This window comes from Salarias fasciatus, chromosome 3 (genome assembly GCF_902148845.1).
Source record: "Salarias fasciatus chromosome 3, fSalaFa1.1, whole genome shotgun sequence".
Taxonomy (NCBI): Eukaryota; Metazoa; Chordata; class Actinopteri; order Blenniiformes; family Blenniidae; genus Salarias; species Salarias fasciatus.
This window is the reverse complement of record NC_043747.1, coordinates 25,801,895-25,821,084: the sequence shown is the minus strand read 5'-3', so window position 1 is coordinate 25,821,084 and position 19,190 is coordinate 25,801,895. Positions and strand designations below refer to the sequence as shown.

General features: G+C 46.8%; 2 protein-coding genes across 2 annotated transcripts; one reads left to right on the top strand and one right to left on the bottom strand.

The window, feature by feature from the left end:
• Positions 1–7,197: 7,197 nt before the first annotated feature.
• Positions 7,198–14,213, bottom strand: LOC115381204 (ATP-binding cassette sub-family E member 1). Its single transcript, XM_030082476.1, has 18 exons — positions 14,076–14,213; positions 13,048–13,190; positions 12,877–12,962; positions 12,687–12,784; positions 12,411–12,528; positions 12,199–12,336; positions 12,038–12,107; positions 11,868–11,964; positions 11,695–11,784; positions 10,013–10,134; positions 9,571–9,695; positions 9,364–9,460; positions 9,039–9,157; positions 8,849–8,959; positions 7,992–8,134; positions 7,633–7,755; positions 7,434–7,545; positions 7,198–7,345 (listed from the first exon to the last, which is right to left on the bottom strand). Exons 2-18 carry the CDS (start codon positions 13,148–13,150, stop codon positions 7,298–7,300), a joined length of 1,800 nt encoding a protein of 599 aa, XP_029938336.1. The 5' UTR covers positions 13,151–13,190; positions 14,076–14,213; the 3' UTR covers positions 7,198–7,297.
• Positions 14,214–14,222: 9 nt separating this feature from the next.
• Positions 14,223–16,081, top strand: LOC115381751 (anaphase-promoting complex subunit 10). The gene is made up of 6 exons (XM_030083345.1): positions 14,223–14,377; positions 14,944–15,059; positions 15,146–15,236; positions 15,359–15,479; positions 15,562–15,615; positions 15,712–16,081. The coding sequence occupies exons 2-6, from the start codon at positions 14,945–14,947 to the stop codon at positions 15,889–15,891; spliced, it is 561 nt and encodes a 186-aa protein (XP_029939205.1). The 5' UTR covers positions 14,223–14,377; position 14,944; the 3' UTR covers positions 15,892–16,081.
• The last annotated feature ends 3,109 nt before the right edge of the window (positions 16,082–19,190 follow it).

Sequence of the window (19,190 nt, the reverse complement as noted above, 5' to 3'; positions counted from 1 at the left end):
CACGCACAGATCCAGTGCCTTCCTTTTATCGTACAGTTTGTATGTGTTTGGAGTAATAAAAGTTCTTTTTGGAAAGCGTCTGGCGTTTTCTTGTTGTTTTTTTTTTCTTATCGGTTCTCGGATCTTCATGGTTCTTCTGTATTTTTTCTACATTCATACTAAAGAATCCAGTTTTCTAGTTTACGTCTTTGCTGTTTACGGACTCTCCTTCTCTCAGTCAGAATTTGGAAGTTGTAACCTTCCTTTGATTTCGGTCTGTCACGATTTTCAAAATAGAAATACATTAAGCGAAACAGAACTCGAAATTCTTTATTTCTAGACTTCATCAAAATGTCTCATCTCACTTGATTTGAGATAAATTCGCTTACCGTGTTTGAAGGAGTACAGCGTTTTGCAGGGTAGTTTGACGGCAGACCACAGACGGTGAACATTGACAAACTCATCAGCCTCACTACTTGAACAGAAGAAACTGGAAATGTTTTGAGCTCAGCTCGTCCATCACCAATATGGAATTGGTTTTATTGTCCATGGAAAATAAAAATAATTGATTTAAAAAGAAAAAAAAGGCACATGATGAAATACAGCAGGAGTCCCCCAGAAGTGTGTGTTCAATTTCCCTCAGTTTGCACTTTCATTTTGAAAATTGTCCTTTCCTGTCATATTTCTGTTACTTTCATTCAAATTTGTATCGTTTACTTTGATTTCAGGTCTTTACTTTCTTTCTCAGAAAAGAGCAGAAATGCAATGTAAAGGATAGAAACATGAAAGGAAAGAACAGGAAATGAAAGAAAAGCCCAGAAATGTGAAACTAAGAGCAGAAATATCAAAGTAAATGACAGAAAAATGGATGTGAAGTACTGAAAATCGTGTTTCATTTCCTGTCCTGATTTCTGTCCTTCACTTTCATGCTTCTGTCTTTTGCTTTGATTGCAGTTCTTTACTTTATTTCTTAATAAAGAGCAGAAATGCAGTGTAAAGAACAAAGTATAGAATTGTTTGTGGCTTGTGTTGTGTGCGTGTGTGTGTACGTGCAGGTGTGGCTGTTTCTCTCCCTCTGCTTCACCTTCAGGCTCTCCAGGATTGGGTAATTGGATTATTGGCTGAGGCACCAGACCATCGGAGAGGATGCAGTGGCCTCCAATCACGAGTGGCCATGGGAGGAGCCTGCTCTTCAAAAGCCTGGCGGGAGGATCAGTCTGTGAGAGGCCGTGTCTGATCAGTGACCTGTCTCTCCTTGCTCGTCTGGCTCTGTAGTAGAAAACTGATCTCTGTGTTCGGCCTTGAGTTTTGTTGAACTGCCTGTGCAGTTGTGTGGCCGTTTAGTTAGCGTTTGCTTTGTTTGTCAGTAGGGATCACCTTTTGTAGTAGTTTTGTTTCCCCTCATCTTGTTGAGTTCGGCTTTTGGTGTCCCTTAGTTTCTGTAACCCTTTTTATTTATTAAACACCTCTGTTTACCTTCAACATCTGGGTTTTATGTTACTTCCTTCCTCCTTTAAGAGCCGTGGTCGTAACAAGAATTATGACAGTAACATAAATGAATGTAAGGGACAGAAATATGAAATCAAAGTATAAAAATATGAAGGTGAAGAACAGAAAAAGGCAGTAAAGGAGAGAAAATTGAACGAAAAGACCAGAAAGTGAACATTGAAGGAGTGTGAAATTAAGGGACAGAATCATTGAATGAGTAAAAATAAAGAACAGAAATGTGAAAGTAAAGCACAGAAGACAAATGAATACAATATACAACATAATTCTGTCAAATTTCTGTCCCTGATGTTCAAAACTCTGTTTCATATTTCAATTTCTTTATTCTTAATTTCTGTCCTTTACCTGAGGCCAATTCAGGGTGACTAATTAACCTGACATGCATGTTTTTGGTCTGTGAGAGGAAGCCGGAGTACCCAGAGGGAACCCACGCACACACGGGGAGAACATGCAAACTCCACAAAGAAAGGCCCTGAGACTCGGCCAATGCTCGAACCCAGGTGATGGCAAGAGCGCTAACCACTGTACCACCATGCAGCCCTGAACGTAAAGCACAGAAGAAAAAAAAAAGACATATTTCTCCAATTTTCAAAATATTTTGTCCATTACGTTCATATTTCCCTCCTCTACTTTCATATTTCTGTACGATTCTGTCACATTTCTGTCCATTATGTAAAAATAATCTGTCGGTTCCGGTCATATTTCACTTACTTTCCTTCTGATTTCTGTCCTCTGCTTTCATATTTCTTTTCTTTACTTTTTTCTGTCCTTTAGGTTTTTTGTTCCTTTACTTCCTCCAAAAAAGCAGGAATGCAGTGTAAAGAATAGAAACATGAATTTAAAGAACAGAAAAAAGCAAAGGACAGACAAATGAATAACAAGACCAGAAAGTGGACAATAAAGAAGTGTGAAATTAACGGACAGAATCTTAACACGAATGAATGAATGAATGAAAATAAAGAACAGAAATATGAAAATCAATCACAGAAGAAAAAAGACCACACATTTCTGTCCATTACGTTCCAATTCGTGTTCGTTTCTGTCATATTTCTGTCCTTTGTGTTCCAATATCTGTCTGTTCCTGTCGTATTTCACTTACTTTCCTTCTGATTTCTGTCCTTTACTTTTATATTTCTGTTATTTACATTTTTCTGTCCTTTACTTTTTTCGGTACTTTATTTTTTTCTGTCCTTCATTTTCTCAGAGAACAGCAGAAATGCAGTGTAACAAACAGAATCATGAAAGTAAAGGACAGAAAACTGAATAACAAGACCAGAAAGTGGACATTAGAGTAAGACCATCAGTAGTGAGAATTTTATTTTTTTATTTATTTTTTTTTTTTATAATTTTTCACTTTATTTTATATGTAAGGCTATCGATGAGCGAAAATTTCCCCCCAAAAAAGTTTGATGTCTTTTAGGTTATTTTGGATGTAAGGCTATATAGTAAGACCATCGGTGAATGAAAATTGAAAAAAAAAAAAAGAGTTTCTTTTTTTCGTAAGGCTTTTTACGTAAGGCTATGGCAAGGCTATTTGGAGAGTGAAAATTGAAAAAGAATTTTTTTTTGATGTCTTTCACTTTATTTTGGACGTAAGGCTATAGTAAGACCATCGATGAGTGAAAATTGAAAAAAAATTGTTTATTTTTTTCACTTTGTTTTATACGTCAGGCTAGTAAGACACTCAGGAAGTGAAAATTGGAAAAAAAATTATGTCTTTCACTTTACTTTGGAGGAAATGCTATAGTAAGACCATTGGTGAGTGAAAATTGGAAAAAAAAAATTGATTTGTTGATAAGTTTCACTTTATTATGGAGGTAGGGCTGTAGTAAGACCATTGGTTAGTGAAAATCAAGGGGGAAAAATTAAAAAAATGTTCACGTTATTTCGGGGGTAAGACCATCGGAGAGTGAAAATTGAACCTTTTTTTATGTCTTTCACTTTATTTTAGAGGTAAGGCTACAGTTGCTGAGTGAAAATTGAAAAAAAAAATTTTGCTGAGTGAAAATTAAAAAGAAAATTTTAGATTTGTTGATGATTTTCACTTTATTTTGGAGGTAAGACCATCGATGAGTATAAAGTAATATTTTTTCACTTTGTGTTCGGAGGTAAGGCTGTAGTAAGACCATCGATGAGTGAAAATTGAAAAAAAAAAAGTCTTATTATTTTCACATTATTTTGCAGGTAAGGCTGTATAGTAAGACCATTAGTGAGTGAAAATAGAAAAATATTTTTTATTTCTTTCACGTTATTGTGGAGGTAAGGCTAAAATTGAATTTTTTTTAGGTTTTTGATAATTTTGACTTCGTTTTGGAGGTTAGGCTATAGGAAGACCATCGATATGTGAAAACTAGAATTTTTTTATGTCTTTCACTTTATTTTGGAGGTAAGGCTATATAGTAAGACCATCGATGAGTGAAAATTGAAAAAAAAATTCAAATTATTTTCACTTTATTTTGGAAGCAAGGCAATAGTAAGACCATTGGTGAGTGAAATTGAAACAAAAAAAAAAACTTTTTTCACTTCATTTTGAAGGTAAGGCTATGAATGAATGAATGGCTTTATTTGTCATTATTCAAGTACGATGAGATTGCAAGCATCTCCAGCAGTACATAAGTAGCGCTTAGTAAAAAGACAAAATAATAATAAATACTTTAAAATACAAAATCAAAGCACGTCGCCCGCATAGAAACATGTCAGTTCAAGTTCAATAAGGTAATGGCACGAAGGAAGAAGCTGTTCTTGAGTCTGTCTGTTCGTGCCTTCATGCACCTTTAGTGTCGTTCTGAAGGAGAGAGCCCGACCAGGTGAGATGCAGGATGGGAGTTGTCCTTCATGATGCTTTTAGCCCAGGTCAAGCAGTGTAGATGTCTGTGAGGGTGGGAAGAGGGCAGCCGATGATCCTCTGTGAGGCTTCGACGATCCGCTGAAGCCTCGCCCTGTCTGCTGCAGTACAGTTGCCGTACCAGGCTGTCATGCAGGGTGTTGGCAGGCTCTCCACTGACGAACGGCAGAAGGTCATAAGCAGGCTGGAGTCCAGGTTGTGTTTCCTGAGGACCCGCAGAAAGTGCAGCCGCCGTTGAGCTTTTTTGATGACGGCGGTGATGTTCTCAGACCATGGCAGGTCCGCAGAGACGAGCGCGCCGAGGAACCTGAACGTCTGGACTCTTTCTACGCATTCACCGTTGATGTACAGAGGTTGTAAGTCAGATCTGTGTCTTCTGAAGTCAACAATGACTTCCTTGGTTTTCCTGGTATTTAGGGCTAAGTTGTTATCTGAACACCAGGCTGTTAACTTCGGCACTTCATCTCTACAGGCTGCTTCATCTCCTTGAGAAACGAGAGCGAAAACGGTGGTATCGTCAGCAAACTTCACGATTAAGTTGCCGTTATGAGCCGGAGTGCAGTGGTGTGTGCACAGGCAGTACAGGAGGGGGCTCAACACACACCCCTGCAGTGAGCCAGTACTCAGCGTATGAGTGAGAGAGAGAGGTGGGGGCCAAGTCTCACGGACTGAGGTTGGTTGGTGAGGAAGTCCTTTATCCATGCACCTGTGAGAGGAGGGATGATGAGGCTGGCTAGTTTGGTGATGTGGATATCAGGAATGATGGTATTATAGCTGAGCTGTAATCCACAAAAAGCAGCCTGGCGTGGCTCCGCCCTGCTCCAGGTGACTCAGCAGTGTGGAGGGCTACAGCGATGGCGTCCTCAGGACTATCGGCCCGATACGCAAACTGGTCGGGGTCGAAGTCTGGAGGGAGATGGTCCTTTATGTGCAGGAGGACAATTCTCTCGAAGCACTTCATTATTATCAGCGTGACAGGCTACAGTAAGGCCATCGATGAGTGAAAGTTGAAAAGAAAATGGAACTTTTTCACTTTATTTTGGACCACCGGTGAGTGAAAATTAAAAAAGGAAAATTTTGATAATTTTTTTCATTTTATTTCAGAGGTAAGGACCATCGATGAATGAAAATAAAAAAATATATATTTTTTTCACTTTATATAATAAGACCATCCATTAGTGAAAATTGGAAAAAAAAAATCATTTTGTTTCAGAGGAAAGGCTATTGTAAGATGAGTGAAAATTGAAAAAAAAAAAATTGAATTTTTTTCACTTTATTTTGGAGGTAAGGCTATATAAAAACCATCGATGAGTGAAAATGGAATTTTTTTTGATTGATTTCATTTTATCTTGGAGGTAAGGCCATCGATGTGTGAAAATTGAAAAAAAAAAGATTTCTTTCACTTTATTTTGACTTGACTTTTTTCAGTCTTTTACTTTTTTCTGTCCTTTACTTTCTCAGAAAACAGCAGAAACGCAGTGTAAAGAACAGAAACATGAAAGTAAAGGACAGAAATATTAAAGTCAAGCACAGAAGAAAAAAGAAGACATATGCCTATTTTCAAAATACTTTTTGTCCATTATGTTATTTCTGTCCTTTACTTTCATATTTTTGTACGATTCTATCCTATTTCGGCCCTTTTTGTTCAAATATTTGTCTGTTCCTGTCGTATTTCACTGAGTTTCCTTCAGAATTACAGAAAAGAAAAATGAAAGAAAAGGACAGAAATGTGAAACTACGAACAGAAATATCAACCTAAACAACAGAAAATGGATGTAGAGAAAAAATGTCTTTCCTTCTGTTTTCTGTCCTTTACTTTCATACTTTACTTCTTGACTTTCTCTCTCAGAAAACAGCGGAAATGCAAAGTATGATTTTTCCACTGATCATGAGTGTAGACTAGTGATGGCAAGATGAAGCCTCATGAACCACTGTTTTTGTTTTCTGAAGCCTCGAGATGGCACTCTTGGTTGAAAGATTGAGGCTGAAGTACTGGCAATGAAGTGTGCTTTCAAACATTTCTTGAACGGATAGCACCATCTAGTGGCTTCAGAAAATTAAGACAGTGGTTCATGAAGCTTCATCTCGCCATCACTCGTGTAGACCTTCACTCTCCCTTCATGTGCGAGCTGGTCTTCCTCCTGGATTCCTCCACGACCTTTCGATGTGTTATTTTTGCAGTGACCACTTCCCCGTCACGTCGTCTCGCCTCACGTCTTCAGCTCCACAGCAGCGTCTGGAGATTCGGCCGTTTTCGTTCCTTCACTCCAGGAAAGGCTGCTCGGGTTTATCTTGAAGCGTAAGTTGGAAATGTTTTTGGTGCATATTTATATTTCTTAACCTCCTCTCTGTTTTATGCTTACTGCTGTTGGAGCAAGCTAGCAGAAGTAACACAATAAAACCCTGGTGTGAGTCTGAAAACACAGATCAAAGCACAACTTTAAATATCCTGCTGGTCTACTTTAATGAGGACATTTTTTACATAATTTATTCAGACTGTATCAACTTTTTTTTTTTTTTACCCACATTTTTTTTTCCCGCATTTTGAACTAATATTTGACATATTGTGAAGATACGAAGAATTTTAAATTATTTCACAGACTCAATAGAACTTGAGATTTATTTTGAAAAGCGTCGTCTCCTGGGAGTCACAGCCGTCATAAATCATACCGGGCTGTTTGGTGGGAAACGCTGCTGCTGTGTTCATGTTCAACTGGGTGAGTTTTCTTTATCTGCATAACTAAAATTAAACATTTTTACAATGTGTAAAAACCACCAACAAACGCTTCATTTTCACCTGAAGCGTGTGTGTGTGTGTGTGTGTGTGTGTGTGTGTGTGTAATGACAGAGCCGGGGCCTTGCTGGGTTCAAGCTTCAGCTTTATTCTGCTCGAGTTAAAACTTGCTGAGTCATGATGAAGCGACGCTCCTCCTTCTCGGCGGTTCTCTGATGACTCCGCCTCCCGCCTCAGTCGTCCAGGAAGAAGTAGTTCCCGCTCTTCTTCTGTTCTGTGTCCTGCGGAGGGGGGGGGGGGAGGCAGAGGTCAAAGGTCAGACCGCTGGGGTCGGGGGTGGCGGCGAGGGAGCCGGTTTTTCCCGCTCACCTTGATGGAGTTGAGCTTGTTGATGCGCGGCCGGAAGTTGTTGGGGTCTCTCCTGAAGGTGATCTCCAGCAGCGACAGGAAGCGGTTCATGCCGGCGAGCAGACTCTGAGGCCTGGCACACACACACACACACACACACACACACACGTTAACCCCACTCTAAAACGCTCGGTGAAGCAGCGGGTCGGCCGGCGCTCACGTGTTCGCCGCCGTCTTCTTGGAGGGAATCCCGTCGAACACGATGACCCTGTCGGCCAGGTAGGTGGCCATGATGAAGTCGTGCTCCACCACGAACGCCGTCTTCTTGGCGTGGAGGATGTACCTGCGGGGGCCACATGGCGTCACTGCTACGCCGGGCTAACGGCGCTAGCTCCCTGCCGTCAGCCTTTCCTCTTCATACCTCTAGAAGAGCTGTGAAAACTTCCATCCCTCCCTGATATGTAGAAGTCTAACTTTTTTTTCTTTTTTTTGAATTTGTTTGTTTATTGTTTCCTTGTGTTTGTTGGTTTTGGGGCGGTGAGCGCCACGCTGTGCGGACGTGAGGCGGGAGCGCCGTACCTCTTGATGACCCGGGCGGCCATCAGCCTCTGCTCCGAGTCCAGGTAGGCGGACGGCTCGTCGATCAGGTAGACGTCGGCCGGCTTGCCCAGACACAGCGTGAGGGCCACCCTCTGCAGCTCGCCTCCGGACAGGTTCTGCACCTGGGGGGGGGGGCGGAGGGGGCGGGGTCAGTCCGCTGACGGGAAACGGAAACTCAAACGGCGACGACGAGGTGAAAACGCAACACAGGGTGGAGATTCCTGGAAACGTTCCGTCTCCATGGAAACGGAGGAAAACTAGTCTTCTGGAAACTATGACTTCAGTCGCCATGTACATGGAACTTCTGCGACGCGCTGTTTCCACGGAAACGCTGGAATAATAAAAAAAAATGTCTCTATTTGAAATGTTGCCATGGAAACCGGGCCTGAACCGGTCCGTCCCTCCAGAGTCCAGTCAGCCTCAAATCGCTCCTAAAGGAGGAGTTTCACCGTTTCACGACCTGGTTTCAACCTCGCCGGGGTCACCTGACGTCCTGCAGCGTCAGGTGACCCCGGCGACCTCGGCGAGGTCGTTTTTCAACCTCCAGGAAATTTCGGCTCTCCAGGCTGAATGGAGCTCTGACCAGCATTCTAAACCTGCTCTAAAGGTCCGAACGTCAAGATTAAAGAGTCAGAACACGGGCGGCTCCTCCAGAGAGCTGAAACAATTCTGTTACACACTACTAATTTACACTCAGGCATAACGAGTCGAATGCTCCTGATCCTGATGACTTTCAGAACTAAATAAAAGGAACAAGTTCCCGTTCGGTCCAGGCTGGACGAGCTCAGGGACTGTCCACCGAGCTGACCGCTCTGGGAGGACGCGGCGATTCTTACGTCCTGATCGATGATGCTCTCGATCTGCAGCGGCTTCATGACGTCGGTGATGAACTGCGGGTGTGTGTAAGCGTCTCGGATCTTCTCGTGCAGCAGAGCTCTGACGCTGCCCTGCACACACATAAAGACAGGTGAGTGTGTGTGTTTCCGTCCAGCTGGGGGACTGGCGCTCTCCTGTCTGAGGCTGAACCTTGAACTTGGGGCTGATGGTCTGAGGCTTGTAGCTGACGTTCAGGATGGGAATGTCTCCTCCTCCGTCGGGTTTCAGGCCTCCAGCCAGCATCCGGATGAAGGTCGTCTTCCCCGTGCCTGAACACAAAACACACACACACACACACACACACACTCAGGCCCCGTTTTGAACAAACCAACCCTGAAATGACTCCAGTTCCTAAATGAATAATGATTAAAAACATGTACAACTATTTAAAAAGAGCCAAAACGTCAATTTATCAAATCTCTGGATGAAACTTGGATGTGTTTGTGTGTGTGTGTGCGTGTGTGTGTGTGCTCACCGTTCTCTCCCAGCATCACCATGATCTCGGAGTCGGTGAACTCTCCTCCCTTGATGTCCAGCGTGAACTCGCCCATGGTCTTGCCCATGTCTGGATACTGAGGAGAGGCGGAGGCCACATTTCAGAGATCAGAAACTAAAACGGCGCGGCGAGGGAACCGAGAACCGAGCGCCGTCGGTCTGAGCGACTCCACGGCGCTGAGCTGACCTGGTAGTGCCGGAGCCTCTTCACCTCCTCCTCGTTGGCCGTCTCGGCCACCTTGAAGACCAGCGAGGCCTCTCGGAACCGCAGGTTCTCCGTGGGAACGTATCCGTCCAGGAAGATGTTGATCCCTGGGGAGCCGGGGCGGAGCGTCACGCCTCTGAACGCGCAGCAAGGAGCAGATCTTCCCTGAACGCCTCACCGCAGCTTTTCTCCTCTAACGGCTGGATACTAACACTTTACAGAAAGTCCCTGAACGCCTCATATACATCAGGAGATAATGTGCTTTCCGATGGTCCCTGAACATCCTACTTTCATCAGGAGATAATATACTTTACAGACAGTCCCTGAATGCCTCACGTTTGGATTGAGGTCTCTGAAGTGTTTGGTTTTAGAGGATCTAATTTTGACCCGGTGACCCCGTGACCCCATGTCGAGCGCGTCTCACCCTCCCGGACGCTGAAGGGCATGGTGACGACCCCGTAGGCGCTGGGGACGCCGTACAGGCAGCAGATGAAGTCGGACAGGTAGTCCAGCACGCTCAGGTCGTGCTCCACCACGATGATGTACCTGAAAGCAGCACAGCGGAGACGGTGAGCAGGGGCGGGGTCGAGGTCTGGGTCTGCGTTTACACCACGGCGACGCTCCGAGTCGCTGAAAGTAAAATCTGACTTTCAGAAATTAAAGGTCTTGATGTTATCGCTGTATGTGAAACTCTATCAGACTCATTAATGAAGGAAGCATTAAACTAGAAAACAAACAGCAGCGGCAATTTATGCTAATTGTTGAAAGCAGATAAAGATCCGTCTAATATCAAACTGACAGGTTCAGCTTTACGCTTTATGCTCAGTATCATGTCGCACGTCGTGAGGACCTCTCCGATACACACATTCTATTTATAACCAAGGATAGACCGACATATCTGCCAATATTTGAGTTTTTTACGATACACAGGTGGATTCGCGCATTTATTTTTCCCTGGCATGATTTACAGACAGGCATACACGGGCAGCCCTTTGTTGCCAGAAGACTCTGCAGCGCACCTGCAGGGTTAAAAGCGCCAAACACTTTTAGTTCATTTGAAAGTAAAGTTGAACAAAGCTGCTATAATATTTTACTGTTCAATAAATCTTCTTATTTTAAGCTTGAGATCTGTAATATTTGTCATCACTGCGTCGTTTTCTGATGTAAATTGAGGGAGCAAAAGCAGCATCGGCTCAAGACAATCTGCACTCCAAAATCGGCCAACGACCCGGGGTGATGGGGAAAAAAATTGGCATCGGTCCAAAAAAAAAAAAAAAATCCATATTTACATCCCTATTGATAACACACACTGCAGTCCGGGTCAATTCTCCACATTAAATTCTAATGTTAAAGGTGTAATACAACATTTTGATTTCCGGGTGGATCACCTAAATAATTGGTGGGTCTGTTTGTCAATCACTCTGACGAGCTGCTTTCGTAAGGCGGTTCTCCGTGCTTGCGCCCAATCAGCTTCTCCCTTTTGCGCATTCAGAGTGTTTATGTAGCCGGTGAGCTTCTGAGCTCGTACTTACCGATGGCGAGTCTGACATAATGAAACTGTAACTGTTTCGGGAAAAAAAAGCTTTATTTATGAGCGAGGCGGATCGCAGAAACTGTACAGAGCCGTGCACGCCGGAGAAGAGGAGATCGCGCTCGTACACTTCCGCGTTTTCTGGGAGAAGCAGGAGAGCCGGGCGGATGGTCTGGCGCATGCGCGTTGTTCAAAAAGTGAGTAACAGACGTGGGGCTTCGTCTTTTCGAGAAAATGTTGTATTCCACCTTTAAGCTAAATGTCCAAACACTGAAAAACTGGTTCGAGGAAGCAACCATGGAAAAAAAAACAAAAAAACAAAAAAAAAAACCCAACTCTGACCCAAACGTGACATGTTCATGTAGGAGCAGTTTTACTTACTGGACCAATAAAACCTTTTGAGAAACGACCGGCCAACGCCGATACGTTGGAAAGTGACAGATATCGGCTGATATGTTAAAAAAATTACCAAAATTGATACTGATAGGCTAAAAAACGATCAATATCAACAGCAATATTTCATGCATCCCTGGTTTGGATCTTAGTCACTGCCGTGCGCCCGCCGCCACCCCTACCTGTCCGGAGTGATGAGCGAGCGGATGGTGATGGCGGCCTTCAGCCTCTGTTTGACGTCCAGGTAGCTGGACGGCTCGTCGAACATGAAGCTGCGGGCAGGAGAGAGGAGAGTCAGAGCGGCGAGCGCCCGGCGGCGGGGCGGGGCGGGGCAGGGGGGGGGGCGTGTCCTCACATGTCGGCCCGCTGGATGCAGACCACGGCGCAGGCGAACCGCTGCAGCTCGCCTCCGGACAGGTTCTCCACGTTGCGCTCGCGCAGGTGACTCAGATCTGGAAGAGAAGGAAGACGTGAAGGCCGGGGACGGGGACGAGCGCGGCGGCGGTTCAACTCCTCGGTCCTCACCGAGCTGCTCGCACACGATGTCTTGTGTTTCCGTGTCGTCTTTCCTGCTCAGGATGGCGCCGACCGAGCCCTGCGGACAGAGTCACAGCAACACGCCGCTCAGACCCGACGCCCCGACCGACCAGACCTCCGCTTCACCCCGCCACCCTGCGCCGCCTCACCTTGACCGTCTTGGGGATCTGGTCCACGTACTGAGGCTTGACGATGGCCCGCAGGTCGTCCTCCAGGATTTTAGTGAAGTAGTTCTGCAGCTCGGAGCCTCTGAAGTAGGTCAGGATCTCCTGCCAGTCTGGAGGATTCTGGGAAAATCAAACACAGCGATCGGGGTCAGGAGCATTTCATCCAGAGGGGGTCCTGGTGGCTGAACACTCACGTCGTATTTTCCCAGGTTGGGTTTCTGTTTCCCGGCCAGGATCTTCAGAGCCGTGGACTTGCCGATACCGTTGGTCCCCACCAGCCCGAGAACCTCGCCGGGCCTGGGAATGGGCAGCCTGCCACACACACACATACGAAGCTCTTTAGCATGTAGCAGTTGGCATTGGAGCAGTTACACAACTGAGCAACTCTGCTTATCAGCTGAAGTGCTAAAGTAAAGAAGAATGAGTGAGAACTCTGTCGAGAGCGGAAACGGCCACGCGGTTGGTCATACCGGTGCAATTTGAACGAGTTGGCGCAGTATCTGTGTGTGGTTTCCTTCTCCAGGTTGCTGGGCAGGTTGACGATGGACAACGCTCCAAACGGACATTTCTGCAGGGAGAGGAGAAAAAAAGAACACCGGCGTCGGCGTCATGCGAACAACGTGGAGAAGCTCGGGCTCGTCTGCGACGCGCTCAGCTCACCTTGATGCAGATTCCACAGCCTATACACAGAGACTCCGAGATCCAGGCGATCTTACTCTGTGGAGTCACTTCAATACACAGCTTACCTGCACACACACACAATCACACACATTAACCCTCCTGAGGTGGAAAAGCTTCCCACAGATTCACCCGGCCGCCGCCGCCGCTCACCCATTCGAACCACCGGGCAGCTCTTCTTGCACTCCTGGCGACATTTCTTCGGTTTGCATTTGTCGTGGTTGACGATGGCGATACGGGTGTTTTTGTCCGCCATGGCGCCGGGCGGGAGTGATGGACGTGGAGCGCCTGTGGAGCTGAGGGACAAATAACCGGACAGGGTTAGAGACAAGATGATGGACGGTGTTGTTTCTGATGAGTCACACGAGGCGGGATATCTTCAACAAAGGGTCACACCAGCCTCTGAAAAGCTTCCCAGCCTCACTTCGCCTCAGACTGCTGTATTTTTCCATGCTGAGGCCTCAGGAGTCTTTCAACGCAGCCAGCCAGACTCCATTTAAAAAGTGGGCATTATGGTCCCCCCTCACCTCTGTTCATAAATATCCCACACGGCGTGACTTTAACCTTTTTAAGTGACCACGCTACTGCTGTCGGTTAAATCGGCATTAGCAGAGCACACACAGGTCACATGGTCACTGCTGGTTAGTGGGATTTTTCTCGCTCAGCCGCAACGTGACGGGCGGTGGCGACGAGCATCAAACTCGGGTTTGTCCTCAGATGACCTGCTGATCTGGGACTGATTCAGCAGCCGAATTCAGCCGCGGGTCTCCACATCCACGAACCGCCGCAGACCGTGCGGTATACGTGGGATTTAGCGTGAAAATAATCTAAAAAACATTAATTTCGACGTTTATCGAATGGAGTTTGGGTTGTGAAATATGGTGAAAAAATGAAGACGCAGTATTTTCCTGGAGGGGAGACAGGAGCCGTGGGAAAGTTTATCAACGAGACAGTAACGTAGCGCCGCTACCGAGGCCGGATGGGTTAATCTGACGCGTTTAGAGCTGAACAGGAAGCCTGGATGTGTCTCTTTAATGTGTGCCTGAGTTTAGGTATGACTGACGCTAACGGCTAGCTCCGCGATAGCATCGCAGGCCCCACACTTTGACAGCTGCGCCAACGGCGTCTGTTTCCGAGCCAACGCCGGCGGCGCGAAAGCGACGAGGCCCGGGAAAGCTCACCTCTCCTCTGCTCCCGGAGCGCGGCTGCCAGAAGAGACGCGAGGAAGGTCGTCTGGGGGGCGAAAACTCGGCGAAACTTCTTTTTTTCCAAGCAACGTGTTCTTCTCCTGGAAGCCGGCTGGAAAGATGGCGGGAGCTGACGTCACCGGCGTGCGACCTGCGGCGTCATGACGTCACGCACCAGTCAATTTGAAGCGTCGCTGCTGTCTCCTGAAGAAAACCCGTTTGTAACTTTATTTAACCCAGCGGCTGCCCTCTGATGCACCGGAACAGCACACCGGAGGCTCCTGCTGATGCTTAACGTGAGTTTTAAGTTCTCGTTCCTGCAGGAAAGTTTAGCTTTTATCCAGAATGGCGAATGCTAGCAGCTTTAGCCGCGCCGCTCATCCAGACTCCGTGCAATTTTAGCCGAATTCTTAGCATCCTTAGCATGAGTTTAAAACGCTGAAAAACAAACTTAACGACGTGTCACTTAAACATATTTATTGTCTGAACACCACATCGATTTAATATATGAATGGTGATGTGTGTCGTTTCCCCAGTTTCTCTTTTATTGGCACTGCGACATCAACCACACATTTCTACATTTGACGCATGTTTATCCGCAATAAAAAGTTATAATTGTGTCAAATATTTGCCGAATTTTCCCTGAAGACGCAACCATGTTGATAGTTTTTAAATAATCTGCCCCACTCATTATAATCGATTTGTTATTGATTAATATGTAGACTGTCATTTACAATGGAGTTTGGTTGAGAGCTGTGAATGTCAGTGACAGATCCAGAAATCTGAAATCCCCATTCCAGTCAGGAACTCAGTGACTTCCATCGATCTGAGGCCTCTTCCTTTAAAATCTCTTTGGTTTCAGGATGGCCACGCCGAGCAAGACCCCACCGGGCGCTGACCCCAAGCAGCTGGAGCGGACCGGGACGGTGCGAGAGATCGGGTCCCAGGCGGTGTGGTCCCTGTCCTCCTGTAAACCTGGTACACTTCAGACCCATCCCTCTGATCAACTGAAGCGTTTTCCCCTGTATGTTTGATCCTGAGCATCTTGCCTGCTTTGTGTTCAGGGTTCGGAGTGGACCAGCTGAGAGACGACAACCTGGAGACGTACTGGCAGTCCGACGGGTCTCAGCCTCACCTGGTCAACATCCAGTTCAGGTAAGAAACGCTCTCTGATCCACGTCCGGTAAAACCTTCAGAATCTGGGAACAAAACATCCAGAACATGCCAGCACCCTCAAACAGACCTGGGAGAGAGTCTTTCTTCAACTTGTGTTGCAGGAGGAGGACGACGGTGAAGATGCTCTGCATCTACGCTGATTACAAGTCAGATGAGAGCTACACGCCCAGTAAGATCTCGGTCCGGGTCGGAAACAACTTCCACAATCTTCAGGAGGTCCGGGTAAGTCCTCCGCGACCCGGGAAGGTCAGAGTTTCTGCGTCTGCGCTGACACTCCTCGTCTCTTTGGTCTGGGTCTCTGCAGCAGCTGGAGATGGTGGAGCCCAGCGGATGGATCCACATCTCACTCATGAACCAGGTCAGGGAATCCCCGGAACCGTCCCGTCCAGATCCAGAACATCACGATTCAATCTGTCCGTTAATGTTTTTTTCAAATCCTCTTTTTGCTTTCCAGCGGACGAACGAGCCCATCAGCACCTTCATGATCCAGATCGCGGTTCTGGCCAACCACCAGAACGGCAGGGACACGCACATGCGGCAGATCAAGGTCTACACGCCGGTGGAGGAGAGCTCCATCGGGAAGTTCCCGCGCTGCACCACCGTGGACTTCATGATGTACCGCACCATCAGGTGATCGGGACGAGGAGGAGGATCAGTTTTAACGGGACATTCACTCCTGGCAGGTTTTTTATGTTTAAAGAAGAATAAATAAAGTCTTAGCAACATGTTTCCTCAAAGACTGGGGGAAATCAAAGTTTCTGCTCTGATTTTCTTCTCACTGTGGTTTTGTTAAATGATGTTGAATTAAATGTTTTGAGACCACAGTGTGACTGCTGATGTCTGATTTTCTTTCATCTCTGGTGATAAATTAGTGCAGTTCAGAGTTTCGACCACTGGAGGGAGCCAGAGGAAGCCGAGTTGAGCAGGTACTGATCACTTCCAAAGTAAAAGGAGTTAAATGAATCCTCAGTTTAAGATTCAGGTTTCTGAAAAGTTAATTTAAAAAAGAAACCTCAAGGTTCTAATCTGGATGAGCAATAGAAGAGAAATGATCTAGAATCCGAACAAAACTGAACATTTTATGTATTTACATGGCAACATTCTGGAAACACTGGATACATATCTTGAGTTTTAATTCAGGATAAAAATTAAATCCTCTAGTAAACATCTCATTCTGAATGAAAATGATTATTCTGAATTTAACTTAATCGTCAGATTGAAGTCACCGAGGTGGTCGGTAAGCTCCTCGGTGGCAAGGCACCGGGGGTGGACGAGATTCGCCCTGAGTACCTTAAGTCTCTGGATGTGCAGGGACTGTCAAGGTTGACACTCTGCAACATCGCGTGGCGGTCGGGGACGGTGCCTCTGGATTGGCAGACTGGGGTGGTGGTCCCCCTGTTTAAAAAGGGGGACCGGAGGGTGTGCTCCAACTATAGAGGGATCACACACCTCAGCCTCCCTGGGAAAGTCTATTCCAGGGTACTGGAGAGGAGGATTCGACCGATAGTCGAACCTCGGATTCAGGAGGAACAATGCAGTTTTCGTCCTAGTCGTGGAACAGTGGACCAGCTCTAGACTCTCCATAGGGTGCTCGAGGGCTCGTGGGAGTTTGTCCAACCAGTCCACATGTGTTTTGTGGACTTGGAGAAGGCATTCGACCGCATCCCTCGTGGTGTCTTGTGGGGGGTGCTCTGGGAATACGGAGTCCGGGGCCCCTTGTTAAGGGCCGTCCGGTCTCTGTATGACCGGAGTAGGAGTCTGGTCCACATTGCCGGCAGTAAGTCGGACCTGTTCTCGGTGCATGTTGGACTCTGGCAGGGCTGTCCTTTGTCACTGGTTCTGTTTATAATCTTCATGGACAGAATTTCTAGTTGCAGCCAGGGGCCAGAGGGCGTCAGGTTCGGGAACCACAGGATTTCATCTCTGCTTTTTGCAGATGATGTTGTCCTGTTGGCTTCATCGAACCCGGACCTGCAGCATGCACCGGGGCGGTTCGCAGCCGAGTGTGAAGCAACAGGGATGAGGATCAGCACCTTCAATCCGAGGCCATGGTCCTTGACCGGAAGAAGGTGGCCTGCCCCCTCCAGGTCGGAGGAAAGACTCTGGCCCAAGAGGAGGAGTTTAAGTATCTTGGGGTCTTGTTCATGAGTGGGGGACGGATGGAGCGTGAGATTGACAGGCGGATCGGTGCAGCAGCTCCAGTGATGCAGTCGTTGTATCGGTCCATTGTGGTGAAGAGGGAGCTGAGCCGAAAGGCGAAGCTCTCGATTTACGGGTCAATCTACGTTCCCACCCTCACCTATGGCCCTGAGCTTTGGGTCATGACTGAAAGGACAAGATCCCAGATACAAGCGGCCGAAATGAGCTTCCTCCGTAGGGTAGCTGGGCGCTCCCTTAGAGATAGGGTGAGGAGCTCAGTCATCAGGGAGGAGCCACTGCTCCTCCACATCGAGAGGGGCCAGCTGAGGTGGCTCGGGCATCTAGTTAGGATGCCTCCTGGACGCCTCCCTGGGGAGGTGTTCTGGGCATGTCCCACCGGGAGGAGAGCCCAGGGAAGACCTAGGACACACTGGAGAGACCATGTCTCTCGGCTGGCCTGGGAACGCCTTGGGATCCTCCCAGAGGAGCTGGAGGAAGTGTCTGGGGACAGGGAAGTTTGGGCATCCCTGCTGAGACTGCTGCCCCCACCACCCGGCCCCGGATAAGCGGTAGAAAATGGATGGATGGATAGCTTAAAGCTAGGGTAGACGATGTTGTCCAAAAGCACTTTTTGTCATACTGAGTGAAATACTCCTTGCCCCCTGGGAGAAGTCAATACATTATGTGGACGGAAAAAGGTGCGGAAAAAATCTGACCACTGTAGCGGCCAAAGGACAGTAAAAACTCCGACCAATCGTAAGGCGCGGACCGCTCTTCAGGAACCAATCAAATCCCTTCGCCGTTCTACCAGCCCCCTGCGCGTACATTTCAATGGCGTGCACTGGCCCTGGTTCAGTGCGCGCACGCGTTGCCAAGGCGCTCTTGGCACTCGCGGCTCGCATGAAAAATAGAAGGAAGCGGAGCGGGCGCGCAGCGCTCCTATGCGCGTTGTGTGCGGGCACTCAGAATGGTTAATAACATTGGAGGCGATCACAAACTCCCTGCGCGTGGCGCTTCCGCGCGCGCTGCACTACCGCGTCCAGTGCGTTCGCTCCCAACGGGAGCTCCTCCAATGGGGTGGGAGCTGGGCTGAGCCTCGGGGAGATGTTACATTCGTGCTACATGCTAGTTTTCCAAGATCGTCGACCCTAGCTTTAATCGTGAACAAAGTGTCTGAGGCAGCCTCGATATTGAAGGTACGGCAGGCAGAGATGAACTGGAATGCTTCACCTGTCTGGAAGAGGAAGGAGAATGTAGATTTTTAAAACATAACTTGTAAATTGAACTTTTATTCAGACTGTAATAATCCCTGACAGGTGATCCTTTAACATCTCAAAATAACTAGATAGAGCATAAAAACTGCATTTAGTGTATTTATGTATCTGCTTCGTAACTGATTTCTACATCTCAGAAAAATCTACATGAAGGGTTTTTTTTAAGTAAAGTAATAAGAAAACTGTCTTGATGGAGCTAAAAAAAATACCGTTTGAGGTCTCAGAGTTCAGATCTAATTTAGAAAGAAATCCATTAAATCAATGCCAGCACCAGTGTGTGTGTGTGTGTGTGTGTGTGTGTGGAGGCTTTTAATGTAATTGCCGGCCAGCGGACGCCGTCTGAAGGGCTTCATCTCTCTAAAAGCTGGAACCTGGACCACACGCTTCCTGCTGGCTTCTCTAGGTCAACAGAGTCAAACACATTTCAGTGGAGGGGCCACATTCAGCCCGATGTCATCTGGAGTGGACCGGACTGGTAAAACAGTGCCACAATAACCTTTACTATTAAAGCAGGGGTGTC

Excerpts from the sequence above, each read along its gene's own strand:
- LOC115381204 (XM_030082476.1), bottom strand. The coding sequence starts at position 13,150 with ATGGCGGACAAAAACACCCGTATCGCCATCGTCAACCACGACAAATGC. Across the intron at positions 12,785-12,876 it reads GCTGTGGAATCTGCATCAAG|AAATGTCCGTTTGGAGCGTT; the intron begins GTGAGCTGAGCG and ends CTCTCCCTGCAG. Across the intron at positions 7,346-7,433 it reads ACAAGCTCAACTCCATCAAG|GACACAGAACAGAAGAAGAG; the intron begins GTGAGCGGGAAA and ends CCCCCTCCGCAG.
- LOC115381751 (XM_030083345.1), top strand. The coding sequence starts at position 14,945 with ATGGCCACGCCGAGCAAGACCCCACCGGGCGCTGACCCCAAGCAGCTG. Across the intron at positions 15,480-15,561 it reads ACAATCTTCAGGAGGTCCGG|CAGCTGGAGATGGTGGAGCC; the intron begins GTAAGTCCTCCG and ends GGGTCTCTGCAG. Across the intron at positions 15,616-15,711 it reads ACATCTCACTCATGAACCAG|CGGACGAACGAGCCCATCAG; the intron begins GTCAGGGAATCC and ends TTTGCTTTCCAG.